At 44.4% G+C, this 18,495-nt stretch overlaps 1 protein-coding gene across 3 annotated transcripts in view; it reads left to right on the top strand.

Annotated features, from left to right (window-relative positions):
• The window catches only part of slc4a2a (solute carrier family 4 member 2a), a 21,039-nt gene extending 3,815 nt beyond the window's left edge, over positions 1 to 17,224 (top strand). For all 3 annotated transcript variants that reach the window (XM_041948980.1, XM_041948983.1, XM_041948982.1), the window contains 19 exons: positions 51 to 243; positions 645 to 769; positions 4,505 to 4,662; positions 6,559 to 6,739; positions 7,348 to 7,483; positions 7,981 to 8,128; positions 9,015 to 9,111; positions 9,191 to 9,375; positions 9,518 to 9,737; positions 11,009 to 11,212; positions 11,343 to 11,491; positions 12,542 to 12,736; positions 12,912 to 13,121; positions 13,517 to 13,606; positions 13,703 to 13,869; positions 13,963 to 14,216; positions 14,588 to 14,757; positions 15,108 to 15,281; positions 16,337 to 17,224. In XM_041948980.1, coding sequence (XP_041804914.1) covers positions 51 to 243; positions 645 to 769; positions 4,505 to 4,662; positions 6,559 to 6,739; positions 7,348 to 7,483; positions 7,981 to 8,128; positions 9,015 to 9,111; positions 9,191 to 9,375; positions 9,518 to 9,737; positions 11,009 to 11,212; positions 11,343 to 11,491; positions 12,542 to 12,736; positions 12,912 to 13,121; positions 13,517 to 13,606; positions 13,703 to 13,869; positions 13,963 to 14,216; positions 14,588 to 14,757; positions 15,108 to 15,281; positions 16,337 to 16,417 — 3,137 coding nt within the window. In that variant the 3' untranslated portion in view covers positions 16,418 to 17,224. The remainder of the gene's footprint in view (positions 1 to 50; positions 244 to 644; positions 770 to 4,504; positions 4,663 to 6,558; positions 6,740 to 7,347; positions 7,484 to 7,980; positions 8,129 to 9,014; positions 9,112 to 9,190; positions 9,376 to 9,517; positions 9,738 to 11,008; positions 11,213 to 11,342; positions 11,492 to 12,541; positions 12,737 to 12,911; positions 13,122 to 13,516; positions 13,607 to 13,702; positions 13,870 to 13,962; positions 14,217 to 14,587; positions 14,758 to 15,107; positions 15,282 to 16,336) is intronic.
• Positions 17,225 to 18,495: the final 1,271 nt, after the last annotated feature.

Below are 18,495 nucleotides of genomic sequence, written 5' to 3'. Positions count from 1 at the left end.
TATTGAATTCCACTTTTATTACAATATTTATTTTTTATTTCCTAACGCAGATCACCGTCACTTTTCTCTCCATGTCCATCATCCTTTGTCTAAACCACCCGCTGACAGCAGGAGGAGGAGGATCAATGAGGGAAAGAAGGAGGAGAGGAGAGGCTCTGCCTATAACACTGCAGCCACCATAGAGGAAGACCAGGAGGAAGAGGAAAGCGGGGGAGAGTCCTACAGTCAGAACGAACCTGCCAGGTTGGTACTTAGTCTGCTGGACGTAGTCTCTGAGTGGCAGAATGAAGCCTCGTTGCTGAAGCCTAGCCTAGCAGCTAGCTGTCTAACTTTAAGCCTTCATATAACTTAAATCACTGAGTTAAACACAATTTTTCCCTCGTACGGTCTTCATGAAAGGGGAATTTAGCTATAGAGACCAAACCCACTTTTTGTACCAGGGTGCTTTTGGAGGCAGCCTCTAGTGTCCATTTGAGGAACTGCAGTTTTTGGCACTTCTGCGTTGGCTCCATTTTCCGGCCCGGAGCCGATGCTTCGTACGGTAACACAAACCCTGTCTGGGCACTTAAATGTCGGATTTGTGCCTTCTACGAAAATGTATTTTTCTTCATGTTCGTTCATTTAGTAACTCCTCCTTTCCACAGTGACCCACCCACCATCTCGACCAATCACAATGGCCTCTCACCTGGCTGCATCACAGGGAGCGTTGCCACTGAAGAGGCTGATGAGGCTGAAGCGTTGATGTCTGTCGACCTGGAAGACATCAAGAGTGAGTAAACCTGGGGGGGGCGGGGCAGCAGTCTGAAGGTGTTGTACCCTTGAGGGGAACCTTCGTGATCAGGGTCGTCCTGCCATATGTCTGCCAGTCTGGGTGGGGGTTTCTCGTTAGCAGTTCACTCATCTGTGGTCCTAAGCGATCATGGAGCCGGCCCTGGTGCTGTCCAGCTCTTCTAGAGCTCTTTCTAGAGCCACACTTAGGCACATCTTCTTATACTTTTACACCTCTCATTGCCCCCTCTGTTAGCTGACTAGCATCTCTCCAGCTTTCTGTATCTCACCTTCTTTTTACTGCTGATTACGTCATGTTAAACTAACTGATTTCTAAACTCAAATGGTGACTATGGTGAAAACACCTGGTAAACATCAGCATGTTAGCATGTTAGCATGTTATCATCGAGAGCATGTTGGCATGTTGATGTTAGCATTTAGCTCAGCAGCCTCACAGAGCTGCTAGCATGACTGCAGACTCTCAGTCTGGTTAGCATCATGAAGATGATAAAGACACTTCAGATTTATGGACATTTAACTCTTCATCATAGTGGACTGGAGTCTCTCCCAGCATGCACTGGGGCACTGAATGAACAGCAACAGGATTTGAGGACAAACTGAAGAAAATGTTTCCAACATGAAAGAGCTTTCTGTCACTTGTTGATGTTCATCATGTGACCTGAAGCGGCTGCTGACCTGAACACAATGCTGTCATCCTACACGCTGAGCCCACAGCCTCTATCTATTGTTACTGCGTGGCTCTGGTTCTGGTTCTGGTTCTGGCTGTGGAGGACTCTGTTGCTCTCGCAGATGAAGTCAGTCTCTGCTCTGGTTGTGATGAGATATTTCAACTGTCTGTTTGACAGACTGAAGACTGATCTCAGTGAGTACTCGCCTGTTTCTACTCTCGTTCTGCTTCCAGTAAAACTTACAGTGTTTGTTTCATCTGAAATATAAACTGAAGAAAACACACCTGAGCTACAAACACCTGTGTGAAACTGCAATATCCACTTTTTAACAAGTTTGAATGAATGAATGCTCGTGTTTCTGAACACTGGAGACTGGACAATACAACGCCGCCTAGAAAAGTGGCTGTGAGGTGGTCAGCAGAGGAGAAACACATCATCTGGTCTGCTCCTCTGGTACTCCACAGTCAGACCGCCGGACACTCGGCTTTACAACGTTAAACCCAGACCCACACGATGCTGCGGATTAATGATCAAAACATGAATGAGGAAATAACTGCTGTGAATAAGCGACCGTGTGTGTGAGGACGACTTCTGTTCACTTTAAAACAGGACAAGAGGACGACACAAATCTGTCCGTCAGTCGTTTCCTGCACTTCCATCCAACCATTAAATATCCGCTCAGAACGAGATGAAGTCCGAACTGCAGCTCGAGCACTTTGAGTCGAGTTTCCGGTAACGTGGTCGTCAATAACTCGAACCCCTGAAGAAGAGTGGAGGTCGTCTGCGTACCTGGATCAATAGTCATGATTAACAACACAATTTACAAAATACATCAAATACAAATTTGACAAAACTCTCAACCAGAAGTCAAGATCATTATTCTCATGTTTAAACAATAAGAAATAATAATCAGCTCCTACTAATAACAAACTGGATTATCATCATGTTCAGTTTCAACTTTGTTCATGAAATTTCATTCACCATCAGTTTTTCACCTGTATGGGCGCCGGTCAGCTGACGCTCACTGCTGGAATGTGATTGGCTGTTTATCAGTTATTTCCTGGAAAACAAAAAAAGATGAGAAAATGTGTCACAGAGAAAATCGAATTTTTACCGAAACCTGAATCTGCTCACCTGCTGATTACTGCAGAGTGTGAACACACCTGTGTGTGTGTGTGTGTGGTGTGTGTGTGTGCGTGTGTGTGTGTGTGTGTGTGTGTTGTGTGTGTGTTGTGTGTGTGTGTGTGTGTGTGTGTCATTGGACTCATCTTACTGATTCTTCCCTGAAGTTCAGTCGAGCCTGAAACTCTGTTAAACTGCAGAAAGTTCCCACGAGACCACAGAGTGTGTGTGTGTGTGTTTGTGTGTGTGTGTGTGTGTGTTTCTGTGTGTGTGTGTGTGTGTGTTTCTGTGTGTGTGTGTGTGTGTTTCTGTGTGTGTGTGTTTCTGTGTGTGTGTGTGTGTGTTTCTGTGTGTGTGTGTTTCTGTGTGTGTGTGTGTGTGTGTTTCTGTGTGTGTGTGTGTGTGTTTCTGTGTGTGTGTGTTTCTGTGTGTGTGTTTCTGTGTGTGTGTGTGTGTGTTTCTGTGTGTGTGTTTCTGTGTGTGTGTGTGTGTGTTTCTGTTTCTGTTTCTGTGTGTGTGTGTGTGTGTTTTCAACTCAGGCAGGTCAGGAGGAGGGAGTAATCAGGACAGAGTAAAGGAATGTGTTCTTGGTAAGGACCAGGTTTTGGATCGTGTGTGAACCGGTATGGTGGTCTAAGCTCCACATCACCACCGCCGGTCCAGGCCGTTGGCCTGCAGATCTGCTGTCTACTGCGGCTGCCTCCGTCGGCTGGTGCCGACTCCTCCGTCACTGCTCATTGTTGCTGACTGGATGAGGGACGGGAGTCCACAGAGCTCATGCTCTCTGTTTCCTGGATGCAACAGCACAACATGAGTCCTGAAACGTCCGGAGAGAAGATGAATCCGCGCTTCTAACACAAAGAATCATTACGAAAAGCAAATAAAGCACAGCCAACTCAAACTATCCCACAATACTGTTCTCCACCATAAACCTCATTAAACCTCAGACTTAGACCAGGTTCTCTCCTCTAAATACAAAGAGGGGTTTGATATTTGGCTCAACATTCAAACTGGAGGATTAACTATTCCAAACTGTTACGTAGTTATCAGGAGACATGGGTCGGCCTCTCTGGTCTAGTTTGAAGACACATTGGAAACTGCAGACATTGGTGGGGGGGGGCCCAACGCCACAAGGCCTGAGCTCCGCACTGCACTCAGTCTACATGCTGTCAGCCATTCATGTGTGGATGAGCGAGAACTTCCTGAAGCTAAATGAAGATCTGAGATCCCCCTTGTTGGCTCCAAAAATAAGAGGGATCCAGTCCTGCTGAACTGGGACCCCCGGTCCCGCAGACGCAAACCTCGGCGCCACTTTAGATTCTAACCTCAATTTTACAGCCCGCTTAATTTGTTGACCAAAACTGCCTTTTATCACTTGTGCTATGTTAGACCTTCACTGAGCCAGCTGGATGCAGAACAACCACTGTGAGGCTCCATGTCCTGGCCAACCAACAGCAGATCATTCAGATGATAACGTCCTGGTTTATACAAGCCGAACTTTCTGTCCGTATCTTTTAGAACTGATTCTAAAGTCTTTCTCTGAGTTTTTAAGGCACTAAATGGCCTCGCTTCTTTTATATTTATAGATATTTTATGATCCTCCATCAACCCTGAGATCCTCCAGAGCTGCTCTTTAAACGGTTCCCCAAAAACCTTTGGGCAAGCTCCTTGTAGCCACACTGCCCAGAAAGTGTGGATGACTCTGCCTCTGACTCAGTGGACAGTGGACAGTGGACAGCTGTCTGTTTCAGTCTTTCTAAACAAACTGTTTGTGATAGTTATGCTTTTTTTCTCCTTCTGTTTGGTTTTTTGTGTTTGCTGCTGAATTGTAAAGCACTGCTATGTCAATAAAGTTCATTCATGCATTCGTTTAACCTTTGACCTCCGTGCTCTGGCTCCCCTACGCTCATGCCCCGCCCCCACAGGTCACCGATTGGATGACGTTCCGGCGGTTCGACGTCACCTGGTGAGGCGGAGCTCCAGAGGGCCGATCGTCCACCTCACGAAAGATCAGACCAGCGGGCGGACACAGTCTCACCTCCAACACCTCCAACACCTCCACCCGGACCGCACACCTCACGAGGTGAGAGGACGAGGCCAGAGATGTTTCACTTTCATTATTTTATGATCGGAGCTCCCAGGAAACACAAACTGACACTTCATCTAACTCCAGCTCACAGCTCAAACTGCTGTCACTGACACTTCCTGCACATTTCCAGCTCTGATGCTTCAACTTCAGCTTTCATTGTTGCAGCTTCGTTATTCTCTCACTCTTCTAATGACGGTTTAATTACTTTCAAGGTCTAGACGTCAACTAGCAGTTCAACTGTTTTTAGACCAGGTTCTCTCCTCTAAATACAAAGAGGGGTTTGATATTTGGCTCAACTTCAAACTGGAGGATTAACTATTCCAAACTGTTACGTAGTTATCAGGAGACGTGGGTCGGCCTCTCTGGTCTAGTTTGAAGACACACTGCAGACATTGGTGGTGGGGGGGCCCAACGCCACAAGGCCTGAGCTCCGTACTGCACTTAGTCTACATGCTGTCAGCCATTCATGTGTGGATGAGCGAGAACTTCCTAAAGCTAAATGAAGATCTGAGATCCCCCTTGTTGGCTCCAAAAATAAGAGGGATCCTGACTGCTGACTGGTGCTGTAAAAGTGCTGTGATGGGTCGGTAAGACTAGAAAACCACCAAACAAATCCATTTCTTTTACTCTTCATAGGATTCACAGACTTCATTAAACCAGCCTTATTATTTACTTTATGCTTTCAGTGGAACATCACATCTCTTTTCTGGACGAGAGATGAAAACTGATGGTCCGTCTAAATAAAGAGTTTTTATTTAGTTAAATAAATTCTCTTGCTGTTCTGGACTAAATGACAGATTGTTTAGAGCTCAGTGGAACAGGTTCATCAGCTGCTGGTTCAGGTCCGGTGTGAACAGGAGCAGGTGGTCTGAAGTGATTCTTTGCTGTAAGACGACAACAAAACAATAAGATTGTCCAAAATGAGGCTGACAAGAGGGACGAAAGACGAGCCGGGAGTCTGAGCAGGTTAATCCAGGTGGTATTGTGAACGGGTGACGAACTGAACTCTGAGAGTAATGAGAGAGAGAAAGAGTCAGACAGGTGGACTCAGACAGGTAGAGTCAGACAGGTAGAGGAAGGTAAACTCAGAGGCCAGTCTCTCTCTCGCCTCAGTCTGTTTTGGTCTTCAGGATGGTCGGTTTGGATCTGAAGAGTCGACAAAGCAAGGTACAGGTTGACTTATGCTGGGTTAGTCTGGAATGGATTACGTTCAGCCTTGTTTGTCCTGGTTGAACCAAATGCTTGGCTTTTTCTTAAAAACTTTAGCTTGCTAAAGGGTCCAGTAACCAATTTATGGTTAGTCCAGTTCAGCCTGGTTCAGCCTGGTTCAGCCTGATTTAACTGATGGTGATTGATGATGATGGGGTTTTTTGTTCATCTTGGAGCTTGAAGGTTCATTGTTGATCTTGCAAACAGCACGGTCCACTTACTTCCACATCTTCAGTTTTCTCAGTCGTTATCCTTCTATCCCCTGAGGAAGGCCAAGATGTGGCTGAAAGCTCAAGAAAAACAAGTGGATCCTGTGATCAGAATATTTTTGAAATCATTGTTTAGAGAACTTGACCTCTGCTAAAGTAGAACCAGACTGCAGCGTTTATGACTCTGTAAACTTGTTTAGCCTGGTTTGAACTGGTTTGGCCTTTTTAATTGGATGTAGACAAATTTAACTACTAGTTAAACCTATGAAACCAGAGTATGTGGACAGTCCTGAAAATAGTTCCCAACAAATACTTGTATCGGTCTTGTTGTTGGTACTTTACTTGCATTTTAGAGTTACGGGCTGGTTTTTGGCAGTTTCCAGTCAGGGTTGGGGTTATAAATGTAGTGGTGATGGTAAACGTTGAGTAATGTCCTCGTAAGTGACAAAGACAAGTTATTCTGTGGCTCCAGGTGTTCGTGGAGCTGAACGAGCTGGTGATTGACAGAAACCAGGAGCTTCAGTGGAGGGAGACCGCTCGATGGATCAAGTTTGAGGAGGAGGTGGAGGAGGAGACGGAGCGCTGGGGGAGACCTCACATCCCTTCCCTGTCCTTTCGTTCCCTGCTGGAGCTCCGAAAAACCATCTCCCACGGTGAGGAGGAGGAGCAGGAGGAGGCTGCCCCCTGTGGAAGAACACTGACACTGCAAATCTTAAAATCCCCTTAATTAACTGTGAATTTCCCCTGAAACCACACAAACATTTTAAACTAAATCAGTGTGTTTGGAAGCCATAAATCCTCAAGTTGTCCATTAATTTGAAAACTTAATCCCTTAAAACACCTTAATTAGAAAAGCCTTTAATGAACACAGTAGATTTTAAGGGCTTCATGGCTTCCCCTTTTCTATTTGGGTGTGGAAACTCAGTGGTTCAGCACAAACAATGTGTTAATAATGATCAAAGTATAATATATCCAGGGTTTTGATGTCTTATCTTGACAGCTGTTGGAGTTCTTAGGGGGGAAATCGTTAATATCAAACAATTGGAAATAACAGCGACCAATCCGACTTTTCAATTTGATTGAAAAATTAAAGATTAGAATAAAGGATGGCTGTCATCATGACAATCTGTTCATTTGCCTAACTAGAGACAAGACGTGTCTGTTTCAGCCAGTTATAACGTGAGTTTGTTGTCATGACATTGTACAATGATGTCAGTGGGTGATGATGTCACTGCGTGATGTCATGCTGTTGTGTTTTCAGGGGCGGTGCTCCTGGATCTGAAGCAGAAGACTCTTCCAGGGATCGCCCACCAGGTGGTGGAACAGATGGTGATCTCAGATCAGATCAAAGCTGAAGACCGAGCCAATGTCCTCAGAGCTCTGCTGCTCAGACACAGGTTCATGTCCAATCTGCATCTGTGTGTCGGTCCAACTGTCTGTCCGTCTGTCTGTCTGTCTGTCCAACTGTCTGTATGTCCATTTCTGTCTGTCCAACTGTCTGTATGTCCATTTCTGTCTGTATGTCCATTTCTGTCTGTCCAACTGTCTGTCTGTGTGTCTTTCTGTCAGTCCATCCATCTGTGTAGCTGTCCAGCTGTCTGTACGTCCATCCATCTTTTATCCTCTGCTACTCAGGAAAAGAATGGAAACATTGTGTGTCTGTGTGTGTGTTTGCGTGCATGTGTATATGTATGTGTGTGCATGTGTGTGTGTGTGTATTTATGTGTGCATGTGTGTGTGTCTGTGTGTGTGTATTTATGTGTGCGTATGTGTGTGTGTGTGTGTGTGTTTATGTGTGCATGTGTATATGTATGTGTGTGCATGTGTGTGTGTGTGTGTGTGTGTGTATTTATGTGTGCATGTACATATATTTGGTTTTTGTTTCTTTCATTAGTCACCCCAGTGATGAGAAAGATCACAGCTTGTTCAGCAAGAATATCTCAGCAGCAAACATGGCCACCCTGACCGACAGACACAACGGCCAATCAGAGCCCTCAATCAATCTGACGAATCACAGAGAGGCTGATGGAGAGAAGAACAAGGTGAAAAAAACAGTTAGCGGCTATTTAAGCCACATCAGTCTAATTCCTGTTTGTTGGTTGTCACTTGTTGAAAACTAAAATTTAGATTTTTGTCATTTAAATCAGAAGTGATAACATCTGTCATTTGACCAATAGAAGCACTCTGTCACATGACATCACTGATAACGTCAAACATTGAATGTGCAAACCAAACAGTTTTAAGGTGAAAGTAATGAAGCCCTCAGATGGACTTGGTTTTTTTTAATTAACAGCTTTTCAAATTAAGTTGTTTTCATGTTTTAAGGGGAAAATTCAAGATTAATTTTGTTTTTTAAGGGACAGTTTTTGTTTTTTCATAGTTCCTCTCTGTCCAAGACTGTCACTGCTGATAGACATGTTTTAATACAGGCACCGTTTCCCCTGCAGGAACACAAGCTCAGTATTGTTCAGGTTGAACTTCAGCTGGTGTTTTGACATCCACTCTTAGATATCTGCCAGGCAAACACCTCAATGTCAAGAATAGCTCAGTGCCATCAGCACAGCAGTTTATGAGAAGCCCTTGGAGTAGCGGTGTGCACAGACTTTTTGAGTCCAAGAGGGCACTTCAGCGCGCGTTTTGGCTCCCAGAGGGCACTTTAGCACGCGTTTTGGCTCCCTAGAGGGCACTTTAGCACTCGTTTTGGCTCCCTAGAGGGCACTTTAGCATGTGTTTTGGCTCCCAAGAGGGCACTTTAGCGCGCATTTTTCAAAAACTGGGCCACAAGGGGGGGCAGTCGCCCCCCCTGCCCCCCTGTGCACGCCACTGCCTTGGAGGGTAAGACAGAGCTGTCAACTTGTTAGGAATTACTGACTTTATGTTGCACTTCATTGATCTGACGTGTATATATGTGTGTGCATGTGTGTTTAGAAAGAAGCCCCGCCCCTCTGTCACTCTAGATCCAAACATGAAGTGAAGCTGATGGAGAAAATCCCAGAGCGAGCCGAGGCCACCGTTGTCCTCGTGGGTACGTATCACATATGCTTGTTTCCTTTAGGTGTTGGTCTGTTCAGTGGGTTTAGTGCATCCCTCTTCTGTGTCTGCAGGCAGTGTGGGCTTCCTAGATCAGCCCTCCATGGCGTTTGTGCGGCTGCAGGAAGCGGTCCTGCTGGAGTCCGTCCTGGAGGTTCCTGTCCCTGTGAGGTTCCTCTTCCTCCTGCTAGGCCCACCTACCGCCAACATTGACTACCACCAGATTGGACGCTCCATTTCCACGCTCATGTCAGACAAGGTAAGTCCCAGGGTTAAGGCTGTCCGTCACAACCAGAGAGTGCCAAGTAATGAATCAGTATTCTGAAGCTGCTTTAATGCCTCAACCCCATGAAATGTAGGAAGCATTGCATCATGGATCCTGCCTCTGTGCGCTCTTTCAGCACTTCCATGAGGCAGCATACCAGGCTGACGACCGGCAGGACCTGCTGACGGCCATCAACCGTTTTTTGGACTGTAGTGTCGTCCTCCCTCCCTCGGAGGTCGGCGGCGATGAGCTGCTCCACTCGGTTGCTCGCTTCCAACGAGAAATGCTCCGAAAGAGGGAGGAGGAGCAGAGTGGCAAACTGCCGGAGAAACAGACCAGCATTCAGCAGGATGAAGGTTGGTTATCACAAGAAGACATTTTTAAATTTCTACTCTTTTCATGTCAGTGATGTTTTGTTACCAAGTATATGTTGGGGCATTTTAGCCTCTATTAGATAAGAAACCAGAGAGCTACGCTTCTGTTTTTCTCAAAGGTAAATCCCTGATTGACGATTGTTGAAAATCATCAGAAGGTGGTTTAATAACACTTCCTTGCAAAACTCATTAAAAAACCCATTTAGATCTAAAATCTTTGAAAAATATCTGTTCAGTTCTTGAAACTTTTACTGTAATTAATTGTTTCTCTTCTAAAGTCTACATTGGAATTCCTGGTTTGTGCTGTTTCAGAGGACAGGTTTCACTTTGCAGGCACCTTGAAGTATAGCTCGGTGGTCAGGTAGGAGCAATAACATGACAGTCATGGTCCAGGGCCTTGACAAACTGTTCGAGTAGTAATGTGGAATGTGGTGGTCTTTGTCGGTTTCTTATGAAGCAGTCAAGGATGAACTCAGCACCCGGATCCTGAGGATCTGGTTTAGCCAGTCATGGGTCCATGGTCCTGATGTAGCAGTGTGATGTTGCTGCGCTGTGATATAAACAGAGCATTGTTCATTTTGTAAGAATTCAATATGGATTGAAGCAAAGACTTTTATTTTGAAAGATACAGGTTGGCACTTCTTTAATTGTTCCTGATATCTTGTCTTTGTGCTCTCTTTCTTTATCTCAACACAACGCAGAGTTGTATCCACTACATTAGCGTGACTGCTAATTGTATTCTTGAGGGAGTGCGGTATTTCTCCATTTTCAATGCTGTGTCCTTCTTTCAGTTTCAGCTTGTCATTATATCATCCAACATCCTAATCACAGTCTCTGAGGCTCAGTATGTTGGTGAAATAGTATTGTATCGTCTTCTGGGGATATGCTGACTGGTGAAGTTGATCATAGTCTTGAAACGTTTCACTGAATCAGGTTTCCCAAGCAAGTCAGATCTTTTCCTTGATGCCATTCTCTTGAGAGAATAAAAAGCAGACTTCAGGGCTTTACATCGGGATCAAAGTAGAATTTGTGCTTAAAGAAGGCCTTAGTTTGAAGCGGCCAAGCCCCCATCGTCTTTGAAGGTAAACTAGCATGTCATCAGCCAAACAGTGAATGTTTCTTTCACATTTGTGGAGATGTGATCTAGTGATAGCATGTGCTGTACCATCATTATGTTGATGTTTTCTTGTCATGTGCAATGTTCTGATGGTCAACGACCGAGCAGCTAAAAAAAACCTTTTTTTATTTTCCAGGTTCTCTCGTTCCCTCCAAACCTGGTGATGAGCCCCTGAGGCGTTCAGGCCATCTTTTTGGAGGTCTGATCAAAGACGTGACTCGACGCTACCCTCAGTACCTCAGCGACCTTCGCGATGCTCTTAACCCTCAGTGCATGGCTGCCATCATATTCATCTACTTTGCTGCGCTGTCACCTGCCATCACCTTTGGTGGACTTCTGGGTGAGTTTGGACTTCAGAGAAGCAAAGTCTGCCTGGATTCTCAAAGACCCTTCTTTAATTATTGCATAAAGGTTTCAGAGATATTGAACTGTGAAGGTTTTATAGCTATGTTCTTTTTCCTGTGATGCAGGTGAGAAAACAGAGGGTCTGATTGGTGTGTCGGAGCTGATAGTTGCCACGGCGATGCAGGGCATAGTGTTCAGTGTGCTGGGTGCTCAGCCTCTCCTGGTGATTGGCTTCTCTGGACCACTGCTGGTGTTTGAAGAGGCCTTCTACACTGTGAGCTCACCTGATCTACACACCTGTATCAAAATACGATTCATGACAAACTCAACAGCATCGTGTCTGTCTAGAAACAGAGTTCCTGTTAGTCCACAGAAGACGCTGTGTACTACCAGGAGAACCATATTCTATGTTCTCTTATTATGCTCCTACAATTTCTATTCAACAGCGCCATCTCTATAAATTTGGGAACTCTGCCTCCTCATGTGAAACTTCATATACTTCCCCTTGATCAGATAAGAAGTATTTGAAGGTTCACTGAGCACTCAGGAAGCATCTTTATACCAAGATTCTCTTAGAAAATGTTTCACTGACTGTGTTTCTGAAATTGTCAATCACATCTTGTCTTCCTTGGCCTTCCTTGTTATCACGTGACCTAAGATTGGCACTTCGGCCACATGGCGACAGATCTGCATATGTGAGGTGGAGATAAACCCCTGTCTCTGTGCTGGATGTGAGTCTGTGGCACAGACTCATTTTAACCATATTTACAAATGATCCCAGCTTGGTTCACTTAGTGAAGTAAGTAAGCAGTCTGGGAAAAGTTGGCCCTGGTATGGAATCATTTCTTGCTATTAGTAGATTCTCTGAGTTGATGTTTGGGGAAAATGGATTACTTGTTGAAAAAACAGTGTGTATTTCCTATAAATTGCAAGCAGATAGAATTTAATTATACTTTCATAGAATTGTCTGCCAGAACTCTACTAAAACTGGGGTGGCAGATAATTTCCAAACTTCTTATTTCTACCCAGCTAAGGTAGTGTAAAGTCTGTTTGTTAAATCTACCCTCTGAATTCTTGGTGTCACTGTCAACTAGGCACTATGCTCTCAACTGTTGAAGAGCATATTAAGTGTTTGATTTGTTTCTGTTTTTGAGGAACTGTGTCTGAAGCTGGGATGGAGAACATCGCCCTAACTCCCTCTTCACCCATCGTAGCAAAACAGCTCTGGATCAAGAGCTCCAGACTGTTGCTGCAAAATAAAGTGTCTTGTTAGCCAACGTGTTAACTGTCCCCTGACACCCACCTGGTGTGTGTTTATATGTAGTTTTGTAAAGACAACGGGATCGAGTATCTCACAGGCCGGGTGTGGATCGGTTTCTGGTTGGTACTCATCGTTCTCCTCACCGTGGCCTTTGAGGGAAGCATCTTGGTTCGCTTCGTCTCCCGTTTCACTCAAGAGATCTTCTCCTTCCTCATCTCCCTCATTTTCATCTACGAGACCTTCGCCAAACTGGTCAAGGTGAGGTCAGAGGTCAAGGGTCTGCAACGAGCAAGAAATGGTTACTCTTAAAATGATGTATGGATTGATTCATAAAAAGATTATTTTGAGAAGTGGAATTTTATTCTGTGATGTTTTATTGTAAATAAGAAGCTGAGGGAGTGTTTAAAGGAGGAATCTTGTGACTCTTTTCTAGATCTTTCAGGAGCATCCTCTCCAAAACTGTTACCATGGAAACAACACAGTATCACCATCTCTGTGCAACTATACCGCAGCTGCCGGGAATACGGGGAAGATTGTTGGAGAACCAAATACGGCCCTGCTGTCATTTGTGCTCATGTCGGGAACATATTTCATCGCTTTCTACCTGCGCAAATTCAAGAACAGTTCCTTCTTCCCTGGCAGGGTCAGTACATAAAAGTGCAGGTTCAGGTGCATACAGGTGTAGGTATCTACAGGTACAGGTACAGATACAACAGATATGGAAGGCTATGGAAGGTTTCTTTCATTTGCAGCTACAGATATTGAAATTTGAGTACTCGGTCCACCATTTAAGCAAAGTTAAAACAATGAATTTTTGGTTACAGATAAAATAAGTAACAAATGATCATTCTTTTCAATAGTTGCAGCTCCAGTCTTAGACCTGGTCCTCTAAGTCACTGAGTTGTAGTGTTCAGTGCAGCAAGCCGAGAGATTTCGGTTCTAAATGTGAGGTCTCACCTTCAGGGATGTATTCCTCGCTGGTGTCTATAGTTTCAAACCGAATCACCAGTCAGTAAACTGGTCTTCTGTATGTCTCAGCTCCGTAGGATCATTGGAGACTTTGGGGTCCCCATTGCTATCCTCATCATGGTGCTGGTGGACTACAGCGTGGAGGACACCTACACTCAGGTCAGACCAGAGCAGACTGTAACACTCGTGAAGTGAAGTAAAATATTTTGACACAGAATCACACATTTAAATTCCCCTCTTCCTATTGGCCAACAGAAATTGAACGTGCCCAGTGGATTTTCGGTGTCCAGTCCAGAGAAGCGTGGTTGGCTGATTTCTCCTCTGGGGTCTGATGGGCAGTTTCCTGTTTGGATGATGGCCGCCAGCATCCTGCCAGCTATCCTTGTCTTCATCCTCATCTTCATGGAGTCCCAGATCACAGCGTACAACACTTTCTTTTTATCTTTGTTTTCTTTTTGGGTGGACTGACCTAAAATGAATAAGCATTAACATATTTTTCTGCTTTCGTCTGCCAGGCTGATTGTCAGTAAGAAGGAGAGGATGCTGGTGAAGGGAACTGGTTTTCACCTAGACCTCCTCATCATCGTTGTAGTGGGTGGAATCTCAGCACTGTTTGGTTTGCCCTGGTTGTCAGCCGCCACAGTTCGCTCCGTTACCCACACCAACGCCCTCACTGTCATGAGCAAAGCCGTTGCCCCTGGAGACAAGCCCCGCATCCAGGAGGTCAAGGAACAGAGGGTGACGGGTTTCCTGGTGGCTGTTTTAGTCGGTATGTAGTTGGCAACTGGACTTGGTTGTAGAAACTTGAAAACCTTGCCTCTCTTCCATGTGGCTTCTTTAGTTCTACCTGGCCGGTGGGGAGTCGCAGGTATTTAACCTCTGTGAGTTGATTCTCATGTTAATTGAAATTATTTGGGCGTGGATGGCTGTGTGACCTGTCAGTGAAAGTGCTAACAACCTCCAAAGGTTCAGTACCTGTGACTCTCCACCAGCTAGTTAGAAGTGAAGAAGCCGCTTAGATGAGAGGCAAACAGTTTTCAAGTTTCTGCAGCCATGTCCATTTTCCCATGATTCAACCCTCTTTGGATACTTTTACTATTTGTATTACTTGTTCTTATCAGGTCCCTCCCCCCTTCTCAGGTCTGTCCATCGTGATTGGGGAGGTTCTGCGCCAGATCCCTCTGGCGGTACTGTTTGGGATCTTCCTTTACATGGGTGTGATGTCACTGAATGGGATCCAGCTCACCGAGCGACTCATCCTGCTGCTGATGCCCCCAAAATACCACCCTGACCAGAACTACGTCCGCAAGGTCAACCCCACTTCCTGGCCTGAAACAAATACACCAATCACCTCTACAGGTGTTGACTTCTTGATACCGATAAGCAAGTCGACTTCGACTTCAACACCTGTGACTCAAGACTTCACTTGGACCTTTTGACTGGGAAAGACTTACTGATCTTCCCAAGCAGACATATTCCAAATCACATTGCAAAAACCATTTGTATGATTTGACTTGGACTTATTAGTCCTGAATCAAGTCCAAGTCAATTGTGCAGACAACATTGTACAAAGAGACACATCACATATAGATATACAGATTCACCACCAACCTACCTGTCTCCGTCTCACCTGTCACTCTTTGTCTCTGCTCGCTTCCAGGTGCGGACATTGAGGATGCACCTGTTCACTCTAGTCCAGCTGACCTGTCTGTCTCTCCTGTGGGTCGTCATGGCAACGGCAGCAGCGCTGGCATTCCCCTTTATGCTGCTGCTGACCATCCCAGTGAGGATGCTGCTGTTGCCCCGCCTCTTCACCTGGAGAGAGCTGCAGAGTGTAAGTCACATCTCGTTCACTCTGTCAAACTGACATCCCGATTAGCACACACTGCTAACCTGTTAACACTTACCTGCTAACTGCTCACCTGTGAGTCTGAGTTTCTGTGTGAGCTGAACATTTAGTGACAGCAGGAGGCTTCAGCTGTGTCACATCACTTAATAAGTAGAGACAGTCAGCTTAACTTTAGATACGCTAGCTGTTTAGAGCTAGCATAACATTGGCTAACAACAAATAGCTAGCATACGGTAGGATATAATAACTATTATGCTATCTCTCAACATATATGTCCTATTATGTCCTACACAGCAAAGGTACTAGTACTCCACTTGAATATCGGTGTTTGTTTCCTCCTTCTTTATATTCTACTCCTACATCACATTTATCTGACAGCCGGAGTTACTGGTTAGTCTGCAGAGTTGATCTTACATATGAGATATCTGGTGATTTTCTGAAACATGATTAATTCTAAGTAATAAAATACAGTGTGCAACAGTATGTAAGGTCGTTCAAATCAACTCCAGCTCCAACAACATTAAAATGCCGTTTACACATGAATGCATCTGTAGAATAATTTTATAGCAATAATTAGCGATAGCATTTCACAATTTGGCAGAAAACATTGTGTGTATTTTTGTGAGTACTTTTACTTTAACATGCATTTTGTGTACTTTTGTGCATGATACTTTGTTCTTGTAAGGTTTTGCATGTAGGAATTTTACTTGTTATGGAGTACTTCTACATTGTGGTCTTGCTACTTTTACTCAGGAAAATATCTTCATACCTCTACCACTCATTCTAGCATATGCTAACTGTAGCCAGTGTTATGCTAGATACAGAAAACTCATAATCAACACCATGCTTGTAGCTAGCCTATGCTAACTACATGCTAGCCAAATGATACTAAACTAATGGGAGCTGGAACAACAACAGATATTAACACGTTTTCAGGTTTTAAAATTGCACTTTTCTTAAAATTGTTATTGCTAAAATGTGGTGGTGGAGGACACGGTTCTATTACCATGACAACAATCCTTCGACCTCTGGTCCTGCAGCTGGATGCTGATGATGCAGAACCTCACCTGGAGGAGAAGGAGGGGCAGGACGAGTACTCCCAGCTGCAGATGCCCGTGTGACCCGACAGCAGCCTCCTGATTGGTCGATGTAACATCTACATTAGCATATCTGATGTGTATCCTGTAGCAGGGCTGGGTGCTTGGACTGCACATGCTTCTGAAATCGTGTTTTGTGAATCTGATTTTGTATCTTCTGTTTTGGGGAGCGGGCTTGTTTCTGTTTGACTCTGATGAAGCTGCTGAACACCTGAACTGTTTCCTGGTTACTTTCCGATCGTTCTGTACGTCTGTATGACACATCATGTTTTAAAGATCACACTAACTGACAGATGTGTTTTCTGTGTTATTACTTCGTGTTTCTAACTGGATGTTTCTCTGTCTTTAGATGCAAATTGTATCTTTAAAATGGAGTTTTTTGCATATTAATTTGCACAGAATTGTTCAGTTTTTCATTCTCTCACTTATGTAAGAATAAGGCACATTAACAACATCATGTGATCTTCCTGCAGGGACCCGTTCAGCCTCTCATTTCACACACTAGACCACCCTCAGGTTGACCTTTGACTTTAACTTACATCTTTTAAAAGCTCGGACATTTCTTACTGATCAAAGTCGTTCATATTTCTTTCCTCTATCCTTCCAAATGTTACGGCTCTGTTTGCTTCCAACAAAGGGAACCGTAGTTAACCCACCCTGAAAATCTAGTTCCAGCTGATCTGCAGTGGTGAGGTTCTCACCTTGCCGTGGTGATGTAGAAGTGTGCTCCAGGAGCTGTGATGTCACTGCTGGGTGTGGTCATGGGTGCAACAGATCACAATGGAGTAACTGCTGTGAAGTCAGTCCTGAAATAATTACAGCAGAACCATACTGAAGTGCATTTCATTCACAAATTAAATCATTTTCATTTATGTTTCTTATTCTTTTCATTTATTTGACAGGGATGACACATGTAGACATGTTACATCTAAATAAAATGCAAGCGATGCAACATATGTAGGACGTCCAGCTGCAGCTAATTCGTGGTCCATGTCCCTGGTCGGGTATTTAAGGGGTAAAATAATAAAACTCAAATAGAATAAAAGAGTCAAGCAGCAGTAGCAGCAATGATCAGTGCCCAGCTGACACAAACGTTTCAGTAACGTTCCTCTCAGCTTTCTATCCGCTAACTTTCCCACAACGTTCTAAGAGAGTTGTACAGATGCTTTTGTTCAACAAAACATTCCTAAAACGTTCTAATAAGCACATGAAGAAATGTTTTTCAGGTGTAACTTTGACGTCGCTCCCCTGAGGTTCCCTGCTGGTTGCCTTTAGGCTGCTAGTTTTTCAGTTATTCAAATATATAATAATTTATATTGTTGAAACATACGCAAAGGTCATTTTAATAAGCTTATAATAATAATATCTGCCACATGGGGTAGAGTGCAGTATGTGTCATATACTGCAGAGCGTTCTAGAGATGTTTTATTTCTTCTTTATTTCTTCATTTTAAATTTGTAAGGTCTGTATTTCGAGGGAAAACTGATAAGCCCGTAGGGGTTTCAGGGCTTCAGGACTCACAGGCAGAACACAGACTCAAACTAAAGGCGAGCTCATCAGGCTGGTTTATTAACAAAAGGTTATTTCCAAAAATCAGACAACAAAAGGGGCTTCGGCAAAAAGGCAACTTAGGCAGAAGGGCAAATAATAAAAAGCGCTGATGATCAAAAAGGCAAAAGGACAAGACAAGACAAGACTCTGGTAATTACTAGGACTGGGGAAGCGATCACAAAAGGGCAACATGAATCAGTTAAAATTTAGATGCAGACAGACCTATAGCTATCCAGTCCTACCAGGAAGGTGGTTTCTGAAACTGGTGTGAATCCCGGATGTTGAAAAGCTGACGTCAGCTGGTTGTGAGATGTGGGATATTTTATGGTTTGAATGAAGTTTCTGGCTGAAGGTAAAAATGAGCAGGTAAGAGCTGAAAAGAGTCTGAACAGAGACGATGAAGAACCAGTGGAAGCTGCACAGCTGGCTGAAGGCTGACGGCTGGAGAAGTGGGAAAAGGTCTGATTAGTGTGAGACTGAAAAGTTGAGTCAACCCCATAATGTGTGAAACATGTGGGACCTGTACTGTACTGCTACTCCTGTTTGTGCTG

The sequence above is a fragment of the Chelmon rostratus genome, chromosome 12, assembly GCF_017976325.1.
Source record: "Chelmon rostratus isolate fCheRos1 chromosome 12, fCheRos1.pri, whole genome shotgun sequence".
NCBI classification, from domain to species: Eukaryota; Metazoa; Chordata; class Actinopteri; order Chaetodontiformes; family Chaetodontidae; genus Chelmon; species Chelmon rostratus.
This window is presented reverse-complemented; position numbering and strand designations above follow the sequence as displayed.